This window comes from Eutrema salsugineum, unplaced genomic scaffold (genome assembly GCF_000478725.1).
Source record: "Eutrema salsugineum unplaced genomic scaffold, Eutsalg1_0 scaffold_7, whole genome shotgun sequence".
In the NCBI taxonomy this organism is placed as follows: Eukaryota; Viridiplantae; Streptophyta; class Magnoliopsida; order Brassicales; family Brassicaceae; genus Eutrema; species Eutrema salsugineum.
Window position 1 is genome coordinate 2,628,282 of NW_006256486.1, and position 12,708 is coordinate 2,640,989.

Genomic DNA, 12,708 nt, shown 5'->3' on the forward strand with positions numbered 1-12,708 from the left:
ACGCCTAGGTTAGTTAGTTAATTACGCACTAGTATTAATAATTATTCTCATCAGTTTTCACAATTAATCATAAACTCGTAGAGAAAATGTGTAATTTAACTATGATATATATTAATGTAAAACATTATTGTTCTTACATCTTTATATTACTAGACCTTGCGTTAAGCATAGATGTTAAACAACAAAACGACAACATTAATTAGTTTCTTAACCTCACTATTAAAGGTCAAAGAGATGGATCAAATGAGAAACCTAGACAAGCCTACCTTATCACCAGTTTCTTTAACATCACGTTCACTCTGCTCTTTGTACTCTCTGAAACTGAAACTTCTATACTTCTTTGGATTCGCGAAACATTCGATCTTGGTTTCAAGATATGGACATACGAAGAAAGCTAGAGACAATCTCTCAATGTTTACCGGAGAAATCACTCTATGTCTCACGCTCTGGTACACTCCATTACTTAGTGCCTGTATCATATATATAGATCCTTAGATTTTAAGAAAATTAATCACCTAATTGAAAGAAAAGAACATAGCAAAGCGAATAGCAATATCGATCTATAATAGCTTATAGGAATCAGTAGCACTTATCTTATAAGTTTTAGGGACTAGAATCTTACGTATAATTTTATGTCCACAACTCCAAAACCGTGGCTCTAATTGTCTGTAAAAGAATTAGGGTTTCTCCTGAAGTTTTTGCATATTATCTAATTATATTGTTTAGTTAAAAAACATATTTATCATCATAACTTAGTAGTAATATTCATTTTTGGATGTGCTTGCAATTAGTTAAGGCCAAGGTGCATTAGTACTAGAAGGAAAAAAACATATATATGAATAACATAAACTTTTATGATATGCGATAACAGAAAAATTGAAAACACAAACTCTCTTTTTTTTTTTTTTTTGAAAGTACACAAACTCTCTTTTTCTTCTTATCATTCTTTGAATTTCCTTGCATGTCGCTCGTAACATTTTATAATCATGTATTCTACTAATTAAACCAGATAACTTGCGTTAAATTAGAGGGTGTACTTGTAGAGTTGTAGTCCAAGTCATTGGCTTGCGGTAGTATAATATACAAGTTCCAAACTTAGTGAAGTTACTTTTAATTGAGACAGCATTTAACCATAAAGGAGTATACTCGAACATTGAAAATCAAATTAAATGATTGAAGTTACCTGAAACATATCACCGATGTTCACAGTAAGAGCCTCAGAGCAAGGTTTTACGCCAATCCATTGTCCATTTTTGAACAATTCTAAACCTCCTATTTGATCTTGAGAGAGTATAGTGATGAAACTTGTATCGGTATGAGGAACCAAACCAAACACTTCCGAACCAAAAATACGAGGATGATACTTGTTAAGCCTTAGAAAACTGTTTTTTAGCTCACAAATATTTTTGAAATACTTCGGGTTCACGTTCACTTGCTTCGCCAATATTTCACATATCATTTGCGCCACTCGAGCTATCTCCTGCACATACATTCCAACGGTTGTTCTACAAAAAAATAAAAACGAAAAATCAATAATTCTAATGTCTCTTCGTCTATGTAAGTATAATAATGCTGTATTTATGTGTATCTTTAACAACAGACAGATCTCTCTATATAAATATATCATTTTTTTCCTTAAAAATAAAAGGGTTATGAGTGTTGCAATATATAAATACCACTAGATACACGCTTGTGACTGTGAACCTTCATATCCCAAAGCACCACAAATTTAAATATTTCCATATACTCATAACAATTTCATAAAATGGTTAAAGTAGGGATTCTTGAAACTGAAGGGAAAACGAGCGATTATGACTTGCTAAGAAATTTTCCCCTGAAATGAAATCACTATTTAAAAGTCAATAATTTATATTCACTAAAAGTAAAGACAATTCAAGAATTAGGGTTTTGTCGTATGACAGATCTCAAATCAAACAAAATACAAAACTTATAAGTATGAAACCTGAGGTTGTTGCCATCATCAGGAAAACTTGAGATCTCTCCAAGAGTGATGTGAAACGCTTCGGACAAGGAGTACTGAGCCGGGGAAGTGGCGTTAGGGTTTCCCCACCGGTAACAATTAGTCGAGAAGTCCAAGAAATTTTCTCGAACTTTCTCAGAAAAAGAACGGTCAAAGAGCTTCTTTTCTTCGAGAAACATCATATCAAAGACTTCTTTGGGAATCCCATGGTTCACAATTTGAAAGAATCCCCACTCTATTGCTGCCTCAACCATTTGTTTGACACATCTTTTGCGCTTGACCTCATCGCCATTAGTTAGATGGCTGAGATCGATCAACGGAAGCTTTATGCGTGCGGTTTGGACTGTTGGTGTGACCATATTGCTATCACTAGTTGATCTTGGAGATGAGCTTCCAAAAATCGAAGAGAAATTTGTCTCAAAGGGAGGTTGAGAAGCCATGTAATTTTAAAGCTATGGTTAAGAAAATGATATTTGAGAAGTGTTCCTTTCTGCGATTCTTAATTTATCATATGAGGAAAACGCTTACCCTCTATATATAGATATAAAATTTCATGTGTCACTGTCCAATCTTCTGTACATGGAAGCAAATTATTAAAGGAGGCATATACTGTTAGAGAAATTATTAAATAATTTTTAGGGTTGATACATACCATCGACATGTGCGTTTTCAAGAGAATACATTTGAGATTTATGTAGAGAGCAGTATAATCTGTGATAAAACGTAGATTTAGCGTTTGATCTTTCACGTTAATGTGTTTAAGATTATGTTAAGAAAAAATACATTACATCACGCATTAATTGCAATTTCGGTATTAGGTAGCCATATCTTTTTTTTCACATTAATATGTAGCCATATATGTTCAAATATCTAACCGTCAAAGTAAAGATAATAATTTATATGGTGCATTTACTTGTACGTGACATGCCGTTCAAACAAACAGAATTAAGTGCAGAAAACATCCCTATTCATTTTTCATATTAGGAACTATAAATAAAACGGGCCTGCAAAATTCCAACAAGAATATATAGGAAGATATTTTTTAATTATATTTATAAAGATTCCATAAATGTTTTATGGTCGATGTGTCTTGAGAAAGTCCATGGTACTCTATGACTATTGTTAAGACTTGATCGAGCATTTATGGTAATTGCTCGAGCTATGAAACCATGTGTTTATGTCTCCACTCTCTTTCCTCCCCTAAAGAGTTTTTTTTAACTGATCAGAACATCAGAGAATATCCCGAGAAAACTATTGAAGTCCTAAATATAGCGACATAAAATTATATACGTGTGAATTTTTTAAAATATATTGTACATTTAATCTCCACACCATATAATACTAAATACACACACGCACACAAAAGCTTATAAATGGCTATCATTTATCCAAGTCTTACCTATTTTTGACCTGTTGTCTTTCATGTCGACAAGTCATTCGTCTTTGCTTGTAATTTGGGGCTCTTATATATTTATAATTTTATTCCTATTTTTAATAAGTTAATTACACCAAATTAAAAGAAAACAAATTGGAAAAGTCAGATGTACTACTAGCATTCGTTTACTCAATTTGGCGGCAGTATTGTTGGCAAATTTTGATATATTATAAAAGCAACTCCAAACCCAAAATTTTTTCTTAGTGCGATTAGACCGGACCATAGATATGGTTTAAAAGTAAGTGTATAGACGATTACATTCCGCAAAAAAAAAAGACGATTACATGATTTATATATCATACATATAAATAAAAAACACCAATTTAAATTCAAAAAATTAAGAAACATGAGTATATTCATGTTTTAAATTTTACAATCGCCACAGAAGAAATAGAAAGAGAACTATATTTGTAAGGCATAACCTACAAAATAAGTATATTCAGGTTTGATAACCTTCAACTGCGTCAAAACGTCTAATATGTGACATTTTACTGTTTTAGATATAATCTCAAGAAGCAGACTTTCAAGGAAACGTCTCCCCTGAACACCTTCGAAGCAGACCTTTTCGCCTTAACTTGCTTAGCAAAATGTCGGGCCTGAATGCTGGAAAGTGCGACGATATTGGGGGAATCTTCGGAAGCGGGAAGCTCTGCAAAATAGTCTCTATCTTTCGATACAATTATTCCACCTGAAGCTGTTTCCCACCCCTCTTTGGATCAAACCCCGAGCCAAATCGTTAACCTTATCCCAGCTCAGCCTCTGTCTACCAAAAGCTGGTATGAACAAACCTTAGAAGAAGAAGAGGCTGATGTAGCTGATCCAATGGAGGAAGACCTCCTTCTCCCTGCTGCGATTGGGGCTCCTTCTGTAGCTATTGAAGACGCTGATTCGGATTTTCAGAGAAACCTCAAGCTCGCTGAGGATGTGCTTATGGAAGATGAGTCTCAAGGAGACCCTGATTTTCTGGTTCCATCCGATACTGTAGAAGGAATTGGAGATGAAGATGAGTGGCTGGATGATACTGACTTGTACGATGAAAGAGAGTTTGATGAACTACTGAAGGGGGATGTGTAGGGATTATTCGCTAGATTCGACTATCTTCTTATGGTGAATCTAAAGAACTTAACGAACAAGTAACACAAGATTTGGTCACCCTGAGTTCACCGAAAGGCTACGTCTCAGGGGAGGGAAACTCGGTCCCTCAACTGCATCTACTATCGATCGACTTTACAAGACTTTGATACAGAACGTCTCTCGTTACAGGATCGAGTTACTTCTACGATTATGAGAAATACACACTTAGAGGATCCACAAGAGAAGCGAAGGAGTGAAGACGGCCTTCGATGCGGAATCGATCTTCTTCCTTAAACCTCTGTAAGCTTCTCTCTCTCTCGTATTCACGATAATCTTTCTGTTTCGTGATTCTTCTCTTTCTTGTTGGAGAAGACGATCTCCCTATCACTGTAACAAACTTTTATCCTCTTGCTTGCAGATTCTATCTTCTCCGTTTTAGGCTATAACAGAATCCGGCCCAGCTGCAACTGAACTAGACTTGGACCTCAGGCCCATTAGGAATATTGTAGAAGCCCGTATGAAGCCAATAGAACCCACAAACTCCACCTTTGACTTCAGACACCACCGTCAAACACGCCGAACCCTAATCCTGCCTCATTTCTCTCGATAGTGAACTCCGATGTGACTTTATCCGAGCACCATCGCATCTATCTCCTGTTAAGCCTCTTCTTCCTCAAAGACCTAACCAGACGAGCTTCAACTCTCCACAGTCTCAGCACCGTCGACGAACAACACTTGTTCATCCGTTTAAGAATCGAATCCAGGTATTACATGCAACCCAGATTTACCTTTTCTCTCGCAACTTTCTTCTGAATCACAAGGAATTTAAGAGAAACCAGATCCCTTTCTGACCTTTCTCAAAAAACCTCTACTCAGATGCTCCACCTGGAACTGAAAAATTCTCAATCCCAGCTCCCTAAGCTCCACAGGTAACTCTTCCTCACCAATTCACAGACATTATCGATTATCCAAAGAGAAACAACCAAAACCAAACTGACTTGTTTCTACCTTGTGCGAGAGACTAATCGACAATGGAGTTACCTGGAGCCGTCTAGCGACTAAACGATGTTTAAGAGATCACAGCAGAGCTCAAACTTAGGCCCAGGTAAGGCTTTAGTTAGAAAATCTGCTGGATTCCTACTTGTATGAATCTTGAATAGTGTAACATCACCTTGTGCAACAATATCCCTTATATGATGGTACTTAGTAGCGACATGCTTCGTCCGTTCGTGATACACAGAGTTCTTTGCAAGCGCCAATGCACTCTGTGAATCACAATGGATTTTAACACTCCCTTGTGAAAAACCCAATTCATCGCAAATGCCTTTTAACCAAATGGCCTCTTTCACGGCTGAAGAAAGAGCCATGTACTCAGCTTCAGTTGTTGAAAGGGCCACCACAGACTGTAAATTTGATCTCCAACAAACTGTATTTCCCCAAACTTTGAAAACATAACCTGTCACTGATCTCCTTCTATCCAAATCTGTAGCATAGTCAGAATCACAGTACCCTTCAACACTGAAACTTGAACCTTTAACAAACGTGAGATTAACCTTTGATGCACCCCTCAAATATATCAAAACCCACTTAACATCTGCCCAGTGCTCTTGGCCTGGTTTTGACATGAACCTGCTAAGAACACCCACAGCATAAGCTAAATCTGGTCTTGAACCAATCATGGCGTACATAAGGCTTCCACTGCACTTGTATAGGGAATCCTTTCCATATGCTCAGCCTCTACCTTCAATTCTGTCTTGGTCAAGCTTTTTAGCTTGAAATGTGATGCTATAGGAGTAGACACTGACTTTGATTCCTCCATTCCAAAACTCTTCAAGACCTTCTCAATGTAGTTCTCTTGCGATAGAATTAATAATCCCTTCTGTCTATCCCTTTGAATGTCCATACCCAGAATCCTTGATGCTTTCCCCAAGTCTTTCATCTCAAATTCCCTGCTTAAGCTGTCCTTGATATTTATAATCTCTGATTTATTCCCTGAAGCTATAAGCATGTCGTCAACATATAGAAGAAGATAGATGGCTTTATCTGTCTTTATGTTTTTCATATAAACACAAGGATCGAAGCTGCTTCTTAAAAAACTTTCCCCCTTCATGAAACTGTCAAATTTTAGATTCCATTGTCTAGGTGACTGTTTCAATCCATATAGGTATTTCCTCAGAAGACACACCTTATTTTCTTCTCCCTTCTTAATGAATCCTTCTGGCTGACTCATCAATATCCTCTCATCCAAATTTCCATGGAGAAAAGCTGTTTTGACATCAAGCTGCTCCAGTTCATAGTCTAAATTCACCACCAAAGACAACATTATTCTGATGGACACATGTTTCACAACAGGTGAGAAAATTTCATTAAAATCCACTCCCTCCTTTTGTGAAAACCCCTTTGCCACAAGCCTTGCCTTATATCTCTGTTTTTCCACGCCTGGAATTCCTGGCTTAAGTTTGAAAATCCACTTGCACCCAACCAGCTTCTGTTTATCAGGCTTATCAATCAAATCCCAGGTGTGATTCTTCTCAAGTGAATCCATTTCCTCTTTAGCAGCATTATTCCAGTGTTTCCACTTTTTACTCCTTTTTGCTTCCTCAAAAGATCTCGGTTCATCAGTCTCTATATCTTCGGCAACAGATAGAGCATATGCCACAAAATCTGAGTCTTCGAATCTGGAGGGAGGCCTAATATTCTGTCTCTTACTTCTGTCACGTGCAAGAAGATAACCCTCCAATGGTTGACTATTGTCAGTCTCGCCTTCCTCGGAAAAAGATAATCCTTCTGACTCATCCCCACTTTCTGAATTACCAGTTTCAATCGAGTCCTCTAAACTTTCTGATTCATGTTCTAGATTAGACTCTCCACCTTGAGAGGATGTTTCACCATGCTCGTAACAGGGGCCTTGTATGAGTTGAGTGTGGAACTTTACTCTCTTAGTAGATTTCTCCTTACTCTGTTGATCATTAAGCTCTTTTGGACTTCGCTGGGTTTGTTTCAGTGTGTCCTTGTATATCTCATCTTCCCTAAATACCACATTCCTGCTAGTAGTACATTTTCCATCTTTTGGCATCCAAACCCGATATCCTTTGACGCCAAATGGATATCCCAGAAATACCCCTTTTTCTGCTCTGGGACCGGTCTTTTCTTGTGTGGTATGAACGTAGGCTGAGCATCCAAACCTCTTGAGATGTGACAACTCTGGCTTGTGTCCAGACCACTTTTCTTCTGGAAGTTTGTAACCAATAGAGGAACTTGGGGTTCTATTAATCAGATATACTGCTGTTGACGTAGCCTCAGCCCAGAACTCTTGACCTAAACCAGTTTCTGCAAGCATGCTCCTGACTCTGTCCATGATCGTCCGATTCATTCTCTCGGATACTCCGTTCTGCTGTGGGGTATACGTGCATGTTCTGTGATGTTTTATTCCAGATTTCTTGCACAATTCATCAAACTGGGTGTTACAGAACTCTAACCCATTGTCAGTGCGAAGACACTTTATCTTTTTCTCGGTATGGCTCTCTACTGCCTCCTTCCATTCCTTAAACTTGTAGAATGCTTCATCCTTTGTTCTTAGGAAGTAAACCCATACCTTTTTAGAGTAGTCGTCAATGAAGCTTATGAAGTATTTACTTCCTCCCAAACTTTCAGGTGTTGATGGAAATCCCCACAAGTCGGAATGAACATATTCCAAGATGCCCTTTGTTGTATGTTTGGCTTCTGGAAAACTTTGTTTGTGAGATTTTCCAAGAACACAGCTCTCACAAAATCCTAACTCATCAATGTCTTCTCTTGGCAGATACCCCTCTCGGACTAGAACTCCCATGTTTTTGGAGCTTATATGACCTAGTCTTGAGTGCCACAAGGAGGTCATTTCTTTTGTCTGTCTGGCCATGTTCGCTTCAGCCTTACTAACCGTCCCTTGAAGGTAATACAGACCTTCATGATACTTCCCTGAAATTACCTCTTTGTCATCCTTGTAAAAGGTAACTTTGAAACCCTCTCCTTTGTACTTGCATCCTGTTTTTTCCAACATTCCATAGGATATAAGGTTTCTACTCATTTCAGGCATGTATCGCACATCAGTTAGAATAACCTCTGTTCCATCTTGATTTGTTATTATTATCTTCCCAACACCTTTGACCTCACTGTGCGTGTTGTTTGCCATTAGAACCTTCCCTCCATTGATTTCCTTGAAGTCGAAGAGAAGATCCTTTTCAGGTGTAATGTGGAAAGTGCAGCCAGAGTCAAGGACCCACTCGTTCTTTGAGTGTTGGATGCTGGCCGTGAGGACGAGGGGTTGTTTTGCCTCCGAGGTGACATTCGCAGATGATTCATTTCCTTTCTGCTTCCCTCTATTTGGACATTCTCTTTTCCAATGACCGTCCTTTCCATAGATAAAACACTCTGACTTTCCTTCCTTGTTAGTTCGTGTCTTGGATTTGGATCTTGAGTCTTTACTCTTAGATCTTTTTGACCTTTTTGATCCGTTTCCATTTTCAAGTCTCTTGTCTGGTCTACCTCGTGATTCAACATATAGACCTTCGGAGGATGACTTTCCTTTATTCAGTAACCCCTTCTGCTTTAACTCAGCTTCCTTTGAGTAAGCAGCTACAACCACTTCTTCAACCGTGAGGGTCTCCTTGCCACTTCCGTATTGTAGAGTGTGAGAGGTTCATAGGCAGATGGGAGACCTGATAGAAGTTGGATTGCCTGGTCTTCCTCTGAGATGGTAATCTTCAAACTGTTAAGATCTTGAACTAACTTTAGGAAGTTGTCTACATTCTCTTCAATTGACTTGCTGTCCTCCATTTTGTAGCAGGCAAATTGCTTCTTTAGATAAATTCTGTTCAGAAGTGATTTAGTCTGGTAGATTCTCTCTAGAGCTTTCCACTGTCCCAGTGCTGTTGTCTCTTGCATGATCTTCCGAAGAATCTGGTCACTCAGACATGTCCCCAGAAGGCTTCTTACTCAGAGATCCTTCGCAGCTTTCTTATCATCTATCTTTTTCTCTGATGACTCTTCCTTTTTGCCATCACCGAAGGGGTTCTCTTCAGGATCTGCATAGATGGTAAAGTTCTCTTCCAACACTGACAGTAAGCCTTGGATATCTAGCTGTCCCAGCATCTTGTATTTCCACATACCAAAATCCCCTTTACCATCGAATTTATCCATCTCGAATTTGCCATGAGTCGGTTCCATAATTGCTAATCAATTCTATATCTCCAGGTAGCAATCGGGGAGATGATCTGAGATACTATCTAGCAATTAACCGAAGAAGACTCTGATTCAAACAGATCTCACAGAAGACCTACTCCTAGAATCAGATCGAGATAAGTTCTTTCTTTCTTCTTATTCACCAGTACTCTAAACCTAGCTTTTACAACCTGGAAGCTCTGATACCACTTGTAGGGATTATTCGCTAGATTCGACTATCTTCTTGTGGTGAATCTAAAGAACTTAACGAACAAGTAACACAAGATTTGGTCACCCTGAGTTCACCGAAAGGCTACGTCTCAGGGGAGGGAAACTCGGTCCCTCAACTGCATCCACTATCGATCGACTTTACAAGACTTTGATACAGAACGTCTCTCGTTACAGGATTGAGTTACTTCTACGATTATGAGAAATACACACTTAGAGGATCCACAAGAGAAGCGAAGGAGTGAAGACGACCTTCGATGCGGAATCGATCTTCTTCCTTAAACCTCTGTAAGCTTCTCTCTCTCTCTCGTATTCTCGATAATCTTTCTGTTTCGTGCTTCTTCTCTTTCTTGTTGGAGAAGACGATCTCCTTATCACTGTAACAAACTTTTATCCTCTTGCTTGCAGATTCTATCTTCTCTGTTTTAGGCTATAACAGAATCCGGCCCAGCTGCAACTGAACTAGACTTGGACCTCAGGCCCATTAGGAATATTGTAGAAGCCCGTATGAAGCCAATAGAACCCACATGATGATTTGCTTGGAGAGGATCTGGGGCAAGCGGTTCAGGATGAGATGGTGTCTGAACCGGGTATTCAAACTGAAGAGGAGCCGATTACGCAGAATGCTTCCTGGTGGAGAAGCCCCCCGAAGGCAGAAGATAGTCTAGGTGCTGAAATCGCTGCTGGAAAGCTCAGTCGGAATGGTGGGAAGAAGCATCGGGTTCCAAAATCGCCGGTGAACTTAGGTGTATCGCTGAAGAAGAGAAGTCTCGTTATGGGCCGTTCATCTCCAAATCCAAGAACAAAGGAAAGACATCTGGGCCAGGACCAAGCCCAAATGAAGCAAACTATGAGAAGTCCAAGGGAGACAAACATCCTAAGGGCCCTAAATCAAAAGGCCCATCATCATCATTTTCTGGTTTGGGAGGAGCCCATAAACCAGCAAATCAGCCCAAATGAATGTGATCGGATGGAATTGTTAGGGCGCGGGAGCCGACCTGACGAAAGATCACCTAGAAGAGCTTCATAAATGTTTTTTTCCTCGTTTTTTTATTTTTATCAGAAACCAAGAACAATCGGATATTTATGCAAGATATACAAATGTATTTTGGGTATGACCATTTTTGTACCGTTGAACCGAGAGGTCGAAGCGGCGGTCTTGCCCTTTTTTATATGGATGAACCTTCGGTTTTTATTTCTTATTCTGATGAGCATTTAATTGATGTTGAAACAAGTCTAGACGGGCATAAAATTTTATGACCTTTATCTATGGGGATCCGGTTATTAAAAACCGAGAAAACGTATGGGAACAACTGACGAGGATGAGTTTAAACAGGAAAAAAGCCTGGTTTATGATAGGAGATTTTAACGAAATAACTAGAAATAATGAAAAACGGGGAGGACGAAGAAGATCTGAGCTCTCCTTTATCCCATTTCGGAATATGACCGATAATTGTGGGATGTTAGACTTTCCATATAAAGGAAATTCTTTCTCTTGGGTTGGAAGAAGACGTTCAGGCAAAGTCCAATGTCGTCTGGATAGAGTTATGGGAAACAAAGAATGGCTTTCAAAATTCCCCCATACCTCCGTGGAGTATATGAAACTATGGGGGTCGGATCACCGACCTGTCTTTGCAATGATAAAAAAGGATAACAGAAGGAAGAAAAAGTCATTTCGCTTTGATAAAAGATGGATCGAAAAGCCAGGTTTTAAAGAAGCAGTTATCTCCGGGTGGGGCCCTTTTGATGAAATCCCACGTCGGGATTTTTACCAAAAGATAGCACTTTGCTAGAAAAATATCTCCTATTGGAAGAAATCCCTATAAACTAATTCAGAAAAAAATGATAGAAGAATTAAAAAATAAACTCGATAGGGCTCATGATGATGATAATACCACTCTAGAAGACATTGAAGAAATTAGAAGGAAACTCTGTGCAGCTCTTCGTGAGGAAGAAATTTTCTGGCAACAAAAAAGTCGCGAAAAATGGCACAAATATGGAGATAAGAACACAAAATTCTTCCATGCTCTCACCAAAAAAAGGAGAGCTCGAAATCGCATCGTCTCCCTGAGAGATAGTAATGGACATTGGGTGGATAATGAGAGAGGTATAGAACGGGTGGCTACTCAATACTTCCAAGATCTTTTTCCACGTCTCTCCCCTCGGACCCGGAAGAATCACTCCGGTTTATTACCGAGAAAGTCTCGGCTAACTCAAACCAACTACTTCTGACAGACCCGACGGAAGCAGAAATTAGAGAAGCTCTTTTTGATATTAACCCAGACAAAGCCCCCAGACCAGATGGAATGACAAGCAAATTCTACCAAAAATTCTGGCCCTATATTCGCCAAGATATAATCAAACTGGTTAAAGAATTTTTTACTTCAGGATCGTTTGATCCTAGACTCAACCAGACTAATATTTGTCTGATCCTGAAGAAAAACAAGCCAAGAGCAATGACGAAATTCCGTCCGATAAGTCTTTGCAATGTGAGTTACAAGATTATCTCTAAGCTCATGTGCAAGCGACTAAAACGGACTCTTCCGAACCTTATCTCAGAAACACAATCAGCTTTTATGGCTAGACGGCTAATAACTGATAATATTCTGTTAGCACAAGAAAATTTTCATGCTCTCCGAACTAACACAACATGTAGAGAAGAGTTCATGGCCATAAAAACTGATATGAGCAAAGCATACGACCGGGTAGAATGGAGTTTCATGGAAGCCCTTCTACTTAAGCTAGGATATTCTGAAAGATGGGTCCAACTCCTGATGTTTTGTATTTCCTC

The 12,708-nt window shown here is 39.0% G+C and overlaps 2 protein-coding genes across 2 annotated transcripts; both read right to left on the reverse strand.

Annotated features, from left to right (window-relative positions):
• Positions 1-239: 239 nt before the first annotated feature.
• Positions 240-2,421, reverse strand: LOC18010917 (gibberellin 2-beta-dioxygenase 7). Its single transcript, XM_006393029.1, has 3 exons — positions 1,964-2,421; positions 1,184-1,505; positions 240-470 (listed from the first exon to the last, which is right to left on the reverse strand). Exons 1-3 carry the CDS (start codon positions 2,419-2,421, stop codon positions 240-242), a joined length of 1,011 nt encoding a protein of 336 aa, XP_006393091.1.
• Positions 2,422-5,548: 3,127 nt separating this feature from the next.
• On the reverse strand, positions 5,549-6,169 carry LOC112082836 (retrovirus-related Pol polyprotein from transposon TNT 1-94). The gene has a single exon (XM_024150378.1). It carries the CDS (start codon positions 6,167-6,169, stop codon positions 5,549-5,551), a length of 621 nt encoding a protein of 206 aa, XP_024006146.1.
• Positions 6,170-12,708: the final 6,539 nt, after the last annotated feature.

Bases quoted from the DNA above. Each gene is read 5' to 3' on its own strand.
- LOC18010917 (XM_006393029.1), bottom strand. From the start codon at position 2,421: ATGGCTTCTCAACCTCCCTTTGAGACAAATTTCTCTTCGATTTTTGGA. The intron at 1,506-1,963 runs GTTTCATACTTA...ATTTTTTTGTAG, and splicing joins GATGATGGCAACAACCTCAG to AACAACCGTTGGAATGTATG. The intron at 471-1,183 runs GTAACTTCAATC...TATATGATACAG, and splicing joins ACATCGGTGATATGTTTCAG to GCACTAAGTAATGGAGTGTA.
- LOC112082836 (XM_024150378.1), bottom strand. From the start codon at position 6,169: ATGATTGGTTCAAGACCAGATTTAGCTTATGCTGTGGGTGTTCTTAGC.